Source organism: Uloborus diversus, chromosome 7 (genome assembly GCF_026930045.1).
Source record: "Uloborus diversus isolate 005 chromosome 7, Udiv.v.3.1, whole genome shotgun sequence".
Taxonomy (NCBI): domain Eukaryota; kingdom Metazoa; phylum Arthropoda; class Arachnida; order Araneae; family Uloboridae; genus Uloborus; species Uloborus diversus.
In genome coordinates this window covers 70,312,845-70,328,644 of record NC_072737.1, presented here as the reverse complement: position 1 = coordinate 70,328,644, position 15,800 = coordinate 70,312,845, and the positions used below count along the sequence as shown (strand labels likewise).

Genomic DNA, 15,800 nt, shown 5'->3' with positions numbered 1-15,800 from the left:
AATGAATTCGATTGCGGGGGATATGGATCGATGGGTATCCAGAGGAGCCCACCCTCGCCATCGATCAGGATGAATACCCGCGCGTGGAGACTCCGCGTGAACCTCAGAAATGATAGGACGCCATCATCGGTCAAATATGAATACATGAAGCAATCGTAATAGCTTAAAATAGAAATTGACCGAATTTACAAAATCTAAGATAAATGATTAATACTGAAAAATTCATTTGCGTGCTGTTTATTGTTTGAAGAAATGGTATGCAGCAAAAGTTACAAGTCACAAAAAATGCAATTTCAGGCTGTCGTTGGTAACATCAGATTACGGACGGAGGTTTTTTGATTATTTAAAATTGAGCTCATAAAACCGCAGTTGTGATAATCATGGGTTTGATCAATCTTTATAATGGGGTTTGTGGCTTTTTGGGAAGGATTGGAGAGGGGATCATCAGATTCCTTTTCCAAAATTCCTTAAAGGAAGCTTTTGATATAGTTAAGGAAAATCGGGAGGAGTTGAGGGCTCCCTGCCAAATATTTTTAAAATTTGAAATCCATTTTTGCATATTTTTTGTGACTAATAGCAGCGCCACTGCGGTATTACGTGAAGTGGCATCAAAACGTAAATTCCGGTCGGTTTTCTTCTGCTCACCCCATTGGGCGTTGGTTTGCAGAGTTATTTCTGCAATAAATAATTAAAGGTAATTAAACTTTGGAATACATCTTCATCCATTATTTCTTTAAACATCAAAAAGAATTATTCTCACTTTTAAGTATCGGCAAATAAATAAAACAGTTAGTATAAGACTTGCAATTTTAAGTATTTATCATTTAATCAATATTTCAACAGAGTATTTAAACTTAATTTTCTTGTTTAAAATGCTTTTAAATAGTAATTTTGTAATTATTCGATGTGCCAAACTATTTATTCCCTGGTATTATGTCGTTCCTCCATACACATTATACTGCTGGGTTATAAATTGACAGACTAGGCGATCTAATAAAAATATATGAAATTATTTACTAAACAAAAAGAACTTGTGAAATATTTCACTAGACCTAGGCTCGAACTGGTTATCAAAATTTATCAAATTGATTTGTAGAAGAGAAATATGACTGTAAAGCGTACTTAATGATAAACAAATTATAGGATGTAGATATGTAGGCAGTTGACCTGCAATGCTTCATAGCCTTGTCTGTAGATGTCTTGATGTAGATTAAACGACTATGTTTCATATATTTGATCTTTTATGTTAATATTCAAATTATAGCCCTATTTTTAATCATACATTATGCAACTATTCGGGCATTGGTAGTCGTCAGGCATAATGATCAGCTATATCCTACTTTGCTATGATGAGATTATGTAATATTTTCAGTGTTGGATTTACCTATAAGCTAAGCAATAGCGTAGCTTATAGCCCCTGCTTTGTTGGGAGACCCCAACTCGCGAAAAACTGCATGTTTTATTTCTAAAAACATGAAAACGTACTACTTGAAAAAATATTCATTTTTTTAAGTGCTTGAAAATTTTTGTGACTCGCATGTTTCATATATTGCTATTCATTTCATCCAAAGTTTGGTATTTTTTTAGAAAGTTCTTTTGTTATTGCCTGCTTTTATTTTACTTCTGCTGCATACTGTCAATCTGTTTCACATGAAAAAGTAATATTATGCTACCTCTATTCTGTTTCATTTTCTCCTCTACTTGTTGTTGAAAGTTACAAGTAGTGCAGAATAATAGGTACCTATTTCTTATTAAATTTCTTACTAAATTCTTATTAAAAATTCAACAATATATTTTTTGTTAATGCTGTCAGAAGATACAGTAAGATTTCAGTACGATAAATAGAGACTTTTACTATTCAATTTCATTTAATCGAAACTTACTGATCTGCCGTTTGGGTTGTTAAAGAATGGTTGATGCTGATTCGTTTTTCAAGGGACTGACATTGTTATTCTAATGTAGACTTTTTAGAGAACTTATTCAAAAGGGAATTTTTTGAAGCTATCTAATTCCTGGTGATGATTTAAAGAGAGAATGTTGTTATTTTCATTTTTAAAAAATCTCATTCTAAAAGGGGTTTTGGGAATTATTTTTCTAATCCAGATAGATATTTTTAGAGGAACTGTTGATGTTATTTGAAAACTGTAACCCTCATTCTAACAGGGATTTTTAGAAACAGATGTCCTAATCATAATAGGAAATTTAAAGGTGTTTTCTTTTTCGAATGAGGAGTTTCATGGACTAATAGGAATTTTTCGAGACTATTGTCCTTACTCTGATAAAGATCTTTAAGACTGTCCCATTTTATGAAAAAAACTTCCTTTACCCAATAGATGGCGCAAAATGTTGCACCCTGGTTGTGACGAAAGCATCATGCTCGTTGTACGTTTTAGCCGCAAACTAGTTTTACAACTGACAGGATTTACGCGACATCCAGAAAAGGGGACAAACCGGAATTTGTGTGGAGATATTGTTCTTCAGAGGAGTCAGTGAGGAATGTCTTTCATTGTTCGAAACACACCCCTCAAGTGCCTTCAGGCATTGACAGCGCGAAGGAATCGGAAAAGCAAACAAAACCGCTGCAAGGAAATGAGATGAGAGCATTTTTGCTTCGATTTGAAGTTTAGATCAGAAATGATTTCGTTATACTAAGGGTTCATCTTTTTAACCGCGGAAACTTCGGTAAATTTATCGCAACATATTTTAGAAATGTCTTCTTTTTGGCTATTAAATCTACTAATAAAAGTTGTCAATCTAATTTTTTTTTTTTTTTTTTTAAATATTAATCTTTAGAAGCTTTGTTTCCTTCATGCTGCATTTATAGAATTGCTAAATAGTAATAGAAAAGACTGGAAAGTTTGTTAAATCAGACTTGGACAGTTTAAAAGAAAATTGTGTTTGAAAGGTCACATTTTTTTAATCTTTACGAGGAATTTTACCTTTTGTTCATGACAAAGGTCCACAAAAATTACCATGGAATTACAGAGAAAACTTGGTGGTACGAATCTTTTAAAATTTTGAAGAAGAAAACATAGTTTTTTACGGCATTTAACAGGGCCCAGTCGCGCAAAGAGGGGGAGGAACAGCTCCCCCCCCCGAGATCGATCTTAGTTTTCGCCTAACTTGGAAATAGTCGGGGGGCTACGGGGGAAGAAACTGCAAATTGTGATAAAATTATGAAACTCGGCATGCTTGTAGATATTGTATAAACAAAAATTTTACAAAGGGGAGGCATTCCCAAATCCCCCCCCCTGGCGGCCATTTTTGGTCCAGAACCAAAAACGGCGATTCTTTTTAAATTTTCGTTATTATAATTTTTTTAATCATTGGTTGTGTCATTCCATGGATGTTTATTACATTTTTTATTATTTAAAACTCCAAAAAAATCTAATTTCAGAAATAACTTCACAAAAAATGGTTTTTTAAAAATAAAATCAATATTTTTAAATTATGAGTTCTCTGAAGTGAATTTTTCCCCCATAACAGAATTACAGGTTTCTGAATTTGAAGATACATTACATTTGTGTTATATCAAAGTAGGATTCCAGTTATCCAAACTCTAATTGCCCGAACTGTCCAATTATCCTGTCATGACGCCCCTCGTTTTAAATGACTGAGCACGCATAATTGAAACTATTTGAGAAGGGTATAATAGAATAAGGACTTGAAGAAAAAAGAGAAAAAAAAATTAATTTTCAGACAACATAATTCTAATAGAAAGAAATTTAAAGTTAATTTTAAATTTCTGTTCATTATTATTATCACTATTGTTGCTGTTTTTAATTCTCCATCACCCAATTGATCATCAGTAAGCTTTTTCTCATTTTATAATTAAAAAAAAAAAAAAACATATATATATATAAACAAATTCAAGTTTTGGAGCACCGTATCAAAGCTGGTGCTTTTAAAATTAAAGTTTATTAGATCATAGATTTCAACTAACTTTAGTATCTTTACTGAAACTTTGAAGGAGTTGATTTTGTGTGTGTGTTATATACAAATATACGTGTACAATATACGAATTTTGTATTAATTTATCCAATTATTTAAGACATTTTTAAACACCCTTTAAACTGTTCCAGACCATTTCTTAACAATATGTTACCGTTTCTTGCATAAACAGCTGAATTTTTACCGTATTTTTAAAAAAACAGCAGTATTCAAACGATGCACAATATCAATTATCAATGGGAGAGAGAGAGACATGAAAAAAAAAAAAAAACAGTACGGTACATATACAGTATGCAGTAATAATAAAGCACTATACTGTAATAGTACTATACAGTATTGCTGTGCTATCTTCGATCAGTGGCGGATTTACATTCTTTTCAAGGGGGTGGCGGTTGAAAAACGTGGAAGCCATATTTCTCCCCTCAATCCACTATGTAGGGGGGAGGGAATCAATTGCCCACTTTTAGCCTGTATTTTAAATTTTAATCACCCCCTATCGCCCCTCACAAACTTATCGCTCCCCTCAAGAGTTAAATCTCCCTTTTGGTGGCTATCACCCCCAGGTTTAGAAACCACTGTTCTAAATCATAGCAAAATGTATCATCATACCAGTATAGTGTAGTCCATGGAAGAAAAAGGTTGGAAGATACATATAGAAATATAAAAATTATTAATGTTCAAAAAAGAGGGGAGGGGCGAGCTTCGGTTTCAAATTAAAAAGTGGGTAATGCTGTCCATCTTCGACTACACTGTCTCAACTTAATTTAAAGCAAATTTGTGGAATGTACTTGATTGAAATTAATAGCAAAAGCTAGTAATTCCTTTAATTCTATATTATTGGTTTTCAAAAATGACAGTTACGGAGGGGGCGGTCGTCTCCACCACCCCCCTGGTAAATCCGCCACTGCCTTCGAACCATTTTTTAGAGTTTCAAGCGTTCAAGAATTCCTTATCTAGTCACAAATTTTCACTTTTTCTTTCTATCTTCACAAACATAGCATGAAACAGCGTGCTTTGGTGCAGAATATTTCATCACCTTTCATATTTAGAATTTAAAATATTAAAAGAAAATTGTGGAGTTGTTATTTATACACACTAACAAAGCGATGTTTTGACTAGCGCTGGGTGGGAACTAGAGCAGTTAGTGATGCTAAAAGGATGAAAGTATATTCACGAAACTAATATTTAGTAGTAAATAGCGAAGCCGTCATTTTGCGCCACGATTCCTTTCCAAAAGTTTTCGTGTTGTGGGTGAGAAATTTGCGTTAGCTCTAACATTCGTTACTCGAGAAAAACTCGCGTTATAGGCATTTGGCGTAAGTTGAATCGCTTTGGAGCGGAAGCCGACTGTATATGAGAGATATAAATGTTCAATTTTGATTGGGGAAAATGTAAATTTATCATACATTTCACGACAGTATATTTTTGAGTATTATAGTTTAAAGTTGGTTGTATTCAAAACGTTGATCAGAATAAAACATGCGTCTTGTTTTGCCACAATGACTTGAGCAGAAAACGGACAACCAAGTTAGAAAAGTTACTTATTGGATTTAGTTCAAGCACTTCTCTGCTTCCCAAACGTGATGAAATTTTAACTAAATACTGATTTTTTTCCTTTTGTTTTAGCAAGATTAGTGAACTCCCCCCCCCCCTTCGATGATGAGTAGTCATTTGATTGTCATCATTTTTATTTGGAGGAGAATGGAATATATACTATGACTACGAGCATTCTTCGGAAGGGCTAGAGAGGTGAAAACCAGGAAAATATGTAGCAAAAAGAGAGATCCAATGGGGTATTCCCCCAAAAATATTTTAAAAATCAATAAAACGATCTATCCTTCCTGGATTTCGTTTCAAAGTTTATTTCAGGTCCGTCATTTGGGAAATCAGGGTGAGGAGGGGCCATTGGAACCCCCTGGATTTTAGAAATATTTTTAAAAAAAGTAGTCTTTTTGTTCGTATTTTTTGTTTGTTCCTTTAAATATTAGGCAAATGTTTGGATAGGTAGCCTCTCCCCCGGAATTTTTCCGGAATTGAAGTTACCAAAACGTATTTTAATCAAGTTTTAGTGATTGGGGGGGGGGGGAGAAATGATTGGGGGTAATATGAAGGAAACTTTGGAAATTTAAGTTTCAGAAATAGAATAGTAGATTATCTTTGATGGCAAGGCGAAACGATCGGAGACCCTCACCCGGAATTTTTTTTTAAATTTAAATCCTGAAAAGGAATGTTTGTACGGTCTTTAATTATGCAAAAGGAATAGAAGGCACTCCTGTGAAATATTTCCGAAATTGAAAGCTTAAAAATCCATTTCTTTGCTATTTTTAGGGAATGGGATAGGGTTCTAGGAACTTCTCGAAATATTTCCAAAATTAAGTCCTGAAAACGCAATTACATGACATCTTTCAGGATGAGGGTTGGGGTTAAGAGACTGTCTCACAAAAAAATTCGATATTGAAGTTCCAAAAACGAACTTTCAGACAATTTTAGATAATGTTATAGTGAGGTTTTTTTCGACTCTTTCGCGGCAATTTGTAGGGATGCAAGTCCGTAAACCAAAATGTAATAATGCTGAGGGATCATCAGGCTCTTTAAATTCGCCACTACGCTCAAGTATTGATGCTTCTCTAAAATGATTTTTTTCCTCTACATATTTTAGTTTTTAAACTGTTTAATGATATGTTTTTGAATGTGTTCTCTTATAAGAAATTCTTCGCGACTCCCTTGGAAGTCACAACATGCTGGTTGGGAACCGCTGATCTGGAGCATTAGTAATTAACCAAGCTAGTCAATTAATGGTTAAAATATTTTTTTTCTCAATAAAAGTTGTACTATACACATTCATATCTTTAGCATAAAAATGTTTGTAATTACTTTGGTATAAAGAAAAAAGCTTTAAAACTAGCATTTAACTATGTCATTACTACAGGTAGATCGTGTTTGTTAATTACTGGCGTTGAAGGCATTTTAGATCAATGCATGTAATCGACCAACCTTCAATAACAAACAGCATAAATGGATAGTTATTAAATGCATTTTTTTTCCTTCACTGAGAATAAGCATTGATCAGCATATCTCAGTAAATGAACCTGTAAAATTAAATTTAACCTAGAAAAAGGTGATTCAACATTTTATCTGATAACAATTTGCACCAGTAAGAAAAGTGACTTCCTTGAAAACTTCTAGATGTCTCTGTAAGTATATCGTACGTAACCTTCATAATGGTCAAATCAAAACCTTTGTTACAACTTAGTTCAACTTACTGGCTGATGGTCAGTAACTCGCGGATCACACTATAATACTTCCTGTTGCAATTTAAATAAACGCTTATCAATATCATGTTTACTTAATCTGTTACTTTTCTAAGTCTAAAACTTTAAAGTATAAAATTGAGATGAAGATTTACTTAATCCATTTGCACAAATTTGACATTTTTATGCTTGTATTTGCAATTTATTCCCAGAATTTTAAGCTTTGTCTTAAAATTTTGATATATTCAAATATAAAAACCATTAAACGTTACATAATATACGAAGTACCTACTTTCTAAAAAAGTTTCGTGTCTACAAGGTAATGATTTGAGCCTATTACGTGTACGCACACAATATGTAAAAATCTTTACTTTTCAAGTTCAATTTTTTTTTTTTTTTTGAAAGTTCATATATTATCATACATAATACTTTGCTCTTTGTTATAAAGGGCAAATATATGCACAAAGATGTCACACCTGCGCAAATGGATTGAGCAAGGTTTTTTTAATTAAATAAGAACTATTTTCAGATCATCTTTGTCCTTCGTTAACATTAGAAAATATTAATTACTTCTTGAAAAATAGTTAAAATCGTTGTTGAAATAAAATATCACGAAATTTTAATGATCTCTGTTGCGTCAATTTAGAAAGATATTCATTGCGGATTAGGAAAGATTGTGTGGCGAGCACTCGTAGGCCAACCCTCCAATTCTAGTTCACCCACCTGTTTCTAATAACACGGAAAATACACACGGGGACGTCCTCCCTCCCCCCTTTCTCTTTCCTTGACTACAATCACTGCCGCCTCGAGCCCAAGCTACAAGCACTGACATCCGATACCACTGGCCATCACTTCGGGCACACGCATGGAAAGCCTCACTTTTTCGCAAAAATCTAGTTCATCTGCAAAACTGACTGATGGCGATATTTGTCCGGCGGGATCTCCACGCGATCACGAACAATTGGTTTTAGAGAAAAAAAAATCTAGACTGATTTATGAAGAATATGAAGGAATGAAACTTGTTACAGAAAGTTTATGGTCCATATGGAATCATTTATTAGCATAAAAATGAGAAAAAAGCCGAGCTATTAATAAAATAGACCTTAATTTCACGTATCCTTACTTATTCGAGTTTTTGACGCCATCTATTGGCACTTTAGGCAACTATAAGATTAGTGGACAGAATCGAGTAAGTTTCAGAACACGTGAGCATTGAAATTTTTTTTAATGATATTTACAAAATATTTCAATTGCAATGCGTCTACATTGTTTCTATGGTTCAGAGAAAAAAATCTCGAATCTCTGTGTTTAGATGATTTTTCATGAATGTGTTTAAGAGAAATATTTCATATTTGACAAAAAGTACTTTTTAATATCATTTTGTGATAAATGTAGGTAACTCAGCAGCAATTTACTTCATGCACGTAGTTTTTTACACATTCATCTGATATAGTAAAAAGTTTCATTGCAATCCGGCGATTAGATTTTTTTTGTCGCTGTTCCCAAAGAGTCAAGTTTAGCATGTTTTTCTACCGGAACAGCCTTAAGGACTATGACTCAGTAAAGGTTTTTTAGTGGTTAATGTCGAGATTCTACTGGGGATATGTTGTTCTAATTCTAATCAGGATTCAAAGGGTCTGTTGACGCTATTGGGGACTGAATAGCCTTTATTCTAATGCTTCTTTTACGTGTATTTACCTTATTTATTCAAGTATTTTGATTTTTTAGGGGATTGTAAACTTTATTTACGAAGTTTTCTCATACGAACGTGAATTTTTTGGAACTTGGTCCAAGTTTTAACGGGCATTTTTAGGAACTGGCGCCGTTTATCTGGCAGGATGCTTTTTTTTCTTTTATTCAACCTTGTTTGTTGAACACATGTCACTTGACATAATTTTTATTTCAAGGTAGCCGGGCGAAGCAGCTACTTATCTACTATGTATAAATCTTAAGTTCCTCATAAATCATATAACATGAAGTTCCAACCCATTTTATAATGCCTTGATGCATTATAAATGAATCATGGTTTTCTAGAGAAATTTATAAAATGTTAAAAGTTAAAATTTATTGGATCTTTGTAGGAAAAAAACCTTAGTTATTATTTTAAAGAAAAGTAAATAAACAATTTTAAACACAGTAGCATGAAGAAAAAACTGCAAACATGTGTTTCTAGGTTACTTTTGATTTTTAGCTCACTATGTTATCTTACAAATGATTCTTCTATGTGCCTTATAAAAAAAGTAATATGTGCCCTTATAAAAAAAGTAATGCTTCTGTATTATTATTTTTTTTACAGCCAATATGGATATACAACCTAGAGAGATAAGAGTATTGGATACGGTTGAGGATATCCAAGAGCGCAGGGATCAGGTGCTTGGTCGATATGCAGAATTCAAAGTCGAAGCACGAAATAAGCGAGATCGATTAGAGGATTCGAGACGATTTCAATATTTTAAAAGAGATGCTGATGAACTGGAGTCTTGGATCAATGAAAAATTGCAAGCTGCGTCAGATGAGAGTTACAAAGATCCAACTAATCTGCAGGTATGGAAATTCATTCATGTGTATTTACTACTATTTAGTTACTTACTAGAACTCATATAAAAACTTGTTGTAAAAATTTTCAGGAAAAAGTTTTATTTTAATGGCTATTTTAAAATGTCTTTTTATTGTTTTCTGTTAAATGATTTAAGGGTCTCAACAAGCTATGTCAAGGATTGAAAAACTGCAGCCTTCTTCAATATTTCAAATGACCTTGAGAGTCATTGACACTTTATGTAAAGGCTTAATTATATAAAGGTTCATATAGTTGTAAACCTAATGAACTAACTAGGAACAGTCTAGCTGGGGCCAGAGTCTGTAGCTGGTCATCACAAATTTTATTTGCATAATAGTCCAGTCAATTAACACATTGTAGCATGCATGGAATATGCGATAATTTTTGACTTCAGAATATTGTTAGGGGTAGTTATTAAGTAAACATGCTGAAAGTCCCCGTCCCTGAGAAGGTGAGCTAAAGGTAAGAGGGAAGAATTTTTTTTTTTTTTGAAAAAATGTCGGAAACAGTGGAAAAAATGCGTTTAAAATAAAAGTTCAAGCTAAATAAACTTCCTCTGAAACTGTTTTCTACCCATATTTGTCAAATTTTCAACAATTTTCTGGGTATATGTTATGAAAAATCGATGAGTTTCGAAAAAATTCTCTCTTTTTGTCAACCATTTGCTTCTAGTGCCTTCCAGAATCAGTATTCATGAAAATTGTCACTGACAAAGTTGTAGAGCTTTAAATTTCCTTTAATTTGATATGCTACTTCGCTATATTTTATTCAACCAATGAAAAATTACAGAACTCTGGCAAATCTACTTATGAACTTTTGTCAAGTGCATTACTGGTAGCAATAGGACAGTAAAATAAAAGCAGGAGAGTTAATTAAGGGGAGGAAATCAAATCCTCTTTCTATGTGATGCCAACAAGGAGGACATCTCAGGCCCTCGGAGAAGTAATTCCATCTCGTATATTGTTGCTCATGCAATACATTAAGTTAACAAGGAAATGTAATATGAAAAATGAAATAAGTGAGGTTTAAGATTAAGTCCTAAACTATGGCAGCATACCAAGGGTTTAATGTCAAAATTTTTCAATTGATGTAGTGAGAAACAAAGGGATGCACAAGTGGCAAAATTAAAAATTTGGAAATAACCAGTACAAATAGTAGGTGAACCCCTCCTCTGTTTTGGGGTAAGAGATAGTGCTAGTAGCCCTGGTAGGTCTTGCTGTACAGTATGATTTAGAAAAAAAAAGGAATGAAGCCCTACCTAGGGCGTAATCTTTATACACGTTTTACTCAAAACTTGAAAATGTCCACTTACATCCCTTTGCTTCTCACTGACTCAATCGTAATCAAAAGTATTTTTGATTTTTTAATGAAGCCAATTTGGATTTTCTAAATGGTCAGTTTTTACTTTGAAAAATTAGTAGCAATTTTGTTGTTTATTTTCGGATCTGGGTCAAAACTAAATCTAATCTACATTAGTTGCTTGTACAAAGCACACATATAATCATTTTTTGGTATAAACATACAATCTGATATATAAATGCATGTTTGAATTTTTCAGGCAAAGATACAGAAACATCAAGCTTTTGAATCTGAAGTTGCAGCTCACAGCAATGCAATCGTAGCTTTGGATAATACTGGTTCCGAATTGATAAATCAGAATCACTTTGCTTCTGATGTTATTAAGGTAACTTTTTTGTTTTATGCTTATAACTGAACTTGTACCTGTTTGGGGAGTGTTTTGTAACATGAAGATTAACAATTAAGAAGTAATGTATCAAACAGAATGGGATTGTTTTTAATTTTAAGTTCTCCCCCCCCCCCCTTTTCAATTTGAATGCAATTAGGCATAAGATATTATGGAGACAAAAACTTTTAAAAGTTTGAAATTGTTCATATTTCAATGTTCATATGATCAGGGTTCGTACGGGTCATGGAAATCCTGGAAAGTCATGGGAAAAAAATAAGCAAATTTCAGACCTGGAAAAGTCATGGAAAATTGAAATTTTCAGTCTAAGTCATGGAAATTTATTTTCAGTCATGGAAAAATGTTCTGGGAAAAAGTAACAGTAGCTAAAAAGAGTATTAGAAATCTTGAGTGATTTAGTATTGCACCACGAAAGCTACTTAAACTGGAAAATTGAACGATCTCAAAACATTGCATCCAAGTTCGTTTCCATCACTCCTAAATCTTTATTTTAAAATTTATCAGAGTTTATCTCTGAAGGTTTTGGACAATCTTTAGTCATGCAATAGAATGCAGAAATAGGGGAATTCTAATGCTCAAAAACAGTAGTGCCCAATATACGGCCCACAAAACTAATCCATGCGACCCACTGGTACGTTCAGTGTCATTATTCCAACATGTTCTGGAATTTCTAAACCTATTTATTTATATGCATCTGAAAATGTACAAATAAGTAAACAAGTACGTTTAAGACAAAAGATTTATTTACTATGAAATGTTTTTAATTATATTTTTTTAAATAAATATCTGGTTTAGAAATATGAATTTACTAAAGAATGTGGCTTTATTTTAAAGAACCAAAAAAATGTCAAGTTGATACTAAAAGGTAACTTTCGAAGCAAATTTATTGAAATTTAGTAATGATTCATTCAACCTTTTCCCCAATCATTATCATTCTGCCTGTTTATTAAAAAAAAAGTCGACATTTAAGCATCATTCACTGTAGTTTTACTTAACTTAAACTTATATGATGAAAACAGGTAAGAATTATTCAGTTTTTTACGTGTACACTGATATTTTTTCAATCAGGTAGTAGCATGTACATAGGAGTTTTGCTAATGCTCATTTCCAAAAAAAAAAGGCAAGTTTGATATTAAATAGTGCTATTCTCTTCATGTAACAAGGTCATGAAAATTTTCATGAAGTCATGAAAAAGTCCTGGAAAAGTCATGGAATTTTTTCATCCAAATAGAGTATGAACCCTGTATGATGCTAAATATTTTTTAAAGTGGTTGAAAAGGAGTGAGTAATTCAACAAGCAGTATAAAATAATTCACAATTCCGTGTGCTAATCATACATTCTTAAATACAAGCAGAGTACTTTAGGCTCATTACAAGGCAGTTTTTATAAGAATTGGGCAGTAAATGGGATGTCAAGATACACACCATTTTTGATTTTAACCCCTTGAGGACCAGCGCTCGGAAAACGAAGCGCAGCTACGGGACCGAACGTTCTGAAATGGAACGCCGCCATCGGCCCGAGCATTTACAGCACAGTTAAGCCTAACTGAACAAAAATATTCATATAAAATCCGCATCTCAAAATAATGGCTTGAAATTTTAATTTTGCTTAAACAATGTACTACTGATTACTAATTATTAATATAAAGACTATTACATTATTAGAAGGAAGTGAAATAAGTAGAATACTAAAACTTTAACCATGTGCACAAAATTAAATGATATGTGCATAAAAATAAAGTTAGAGTTTGACATCGTGAGTGCAGAATCAAAGAAAAAGAAATGTAGCAAAAAAATATGTTCCTTATGTAATTTTGATTAAAACAACTTAGGTCAACGAATTTAAACTAGTTATATTTCCCACGCGACAAGTCTCAAAACTGCTTCATAAATCACTCGAAAACATTCCCTTTCACTCACTTTGCTAACCATTTTTATTGCAGTTTTCCATTCTCCAAATGAAAAAGAATAAATACAGAAGAACAATATCAGAAAGGATTCAAAAATAATCATAAACTTCAGGCCTCTTGAAATCATTCCTGTACTCTCACTGAACAGGGAATCCCAAAAGTCTGGAACACATGCGCAAAAATATTTTAACCTTCCTTCCCTCCCCCGTAATTTATTCAGCTAGATGTATATCTCTTTCAATTACTCGTAAAAAAAAAGAGAAGCAAAGATATAAACAAAAGCAATTGAGACCTCATAAATCATATGCGCAGAGCAGTGATTCACTGTTGTTTACATAAAAAAAAATCTATCCCATTGAGAGGCCCAAATAAGAAACTAAAGCGTGTACATGAAGGTCAAATACCATGTGACTCGAATATGATCAAAGTTATAGCCATTTAGCACCATCTATTATCGTTTAAATATTCAATTCAATCGTTCCATTTCGAGAAAGCGTATACCTGACGTCGCACTGGGACGTCGGCGTCGATCAGAGCGAGTAGCAGGGAAGTGACGCTGGGCTGATAGGAGAGAAATCGTTGCGTAGCGTCCGCGTGACGCTGGGTGCGAACGGGTTAATAAAATTTTTATGGATTGTTCTAAAGGTTTCAAAGGACACATATTTTTTCTTCTCCTCCAAAAAAATATTTGCGCACCTGTAAAAATTAGTAAAGTGGGATCTGAAGTAGAAGTTTTTTTCCAAATCGATATTTTTTTGAAATTTGATTGTCTCTACATTGAGCATCAGCCAAATAAATTCTTGTGATTGCAACATGATATTTATTACCTAAATAGAAATAAATCCTCAGTCTTATGGCTGCCTTTCACTGCAGCCTGGTAGGGGTGGTTCAAATTCGCTGAAGAATGAAAAAGTGTCATAATAGAGGGTTAGCATTGAGACTCAACCATAGTTTTGCATGTAACTTGTGTAATTCTCTCTAATATTATGAATGTGAAAGTGACTTTGTATATCTGTTTGTAATTCTTTCTTGCCTTAACTATTTGATAGATCATCCTGAAATTTTGTATAAACATTGTCGGGTGCAGAACATAGGCTACTTTTCATCGAAAAAAAAGTATTCTAAGGTTTTTATTCCAATTTTACAGAAAATCATTAATTTGCAAAGAATTTAAGAACAGTCCCTAATTCTTCACTTTAAGTTGATTCCATATTCTAAAACAAGGTTTCTTTATTTTTAAAGTATCGTCTGCGGTTTCTGTTCACGAAATTGAAATTAAATAAAGTAGAATTTCTGATTCATGGTAGACGATATTTTGGGGAAGAAAAGTAATAAAAACAAACATGAAGAATTTTTTTTTAAAAAGTTATTTTTCTAAATAAAATCTCGTCTGTTTCGTAATCATATAGGATGAAAACTTTGTTTATATATTCAAATAATAATAATGATAATGGATTTAGTTTTTCATGTTTTTTGTTTTAAATATCAACTGCACTTTCTGCCAGTTTAAATAGCTTTTGTGGAACACAATAGGTTGGAAAAATTCTGTTAAGTTGGTGTATGTTGGTTTTAGAATTACTTTTAGTCTTAAGTATTTAAATATTTTTCTGAAATTTTCAAAACATAATTTATTAATATATGTGATTTCATCTAACTAACAATCATCATTCTAACAGCTCGGTCAACGTGGAAAGATAATGCCTGATGCTGATTATTTTTAAAGATGACTGAAGTTTTAAGATTTTGAAAATATTCAAAGAGTTCTAAATTTAAATTTTGAGTCTGAAAATAGCTCTTTTCTATACATTGATTGGAAATTTAACTCTTCTTTTTTTGCCTAATTGCTGAACTTAAGACAACTTTTATTTTTGAGGTAGACTGTGCAACAACGGACAATGCAGCTAGTAATAATACATATATATATTTTTTTCAATATGGTTAGCCATTTAACATGGCTAATCCTCCGTGCTGGGAAAAAAATAATCAATTTTTGAGTTAAACGATGCTAAAAAGTTTACTTTTCATTGTAATCAATTCATATTTACTGCAATATTAGTCCTGTTTAAATATAAATATCAATTACAATTAATGAATGTTTGAGGATGTCTTATATTTTAAAAAATATTTCACGAGTCATCCCACGTCAAATCAACACAATTTTTCCTTTGTTGAATTGCGTAATTTTTGGCAGTATGCCTTACCAATAATTCTTGTTTATTTATAAATGTTTTCTTCAATATTTTCAACAGAGAAGGCTTGAAGAATTGCATAAGCTTTGGGAATTGCTGTTATCACGCCTTGCAGATAAAGGACTCAAGTTACAGCAAGCTCTTGTGTTGGTGCAGTTTCTACGTCAGTGCGATGAAGTTATGTTTTGGATCAATGACAAGGTAGGAAATTCATTTTGAGTTTTTATTCTCTTTTGA

At 32.7% G+C, this 15,800-nt stretch overlaps 1 protein-coding gene across 2 annotated transcripts in view; it reads left to right on the top strand.

Annotated features, from left to right (window-relative positions):
- The first annotated feature begins 596 nt into the window (after positions 1–596).
- LOC129225834 (spectrin alpha chain-like) overlaps positions 597–15,800 on the top strand; it is an 82,802-nt gene continuing 67,598 nt past the window's right edge. For both annotated transcript variants that reach the window (XM_054860353.1, XM_054860352.1), the window contains exons 1-4: positions 597–694; positions 9,499–9,746; positions 11,318–11,443; positions 15,624–15,764. In XM_054860353.1, the coding sequence (XP_054716328.1) occupies positions 9,504–9,746; positions 11,318–11,443; positions 15,624–15,764 (510 nt within the window). In that variant the 5' untranslated portion in view covers positions 597–694; positions 9,499–9,503. The remainder of the gene's footprint in view (positions 695–9,498; positions 9,747–11,317; positions 11,444–15,623; positions 15,765–15,800) is intronic.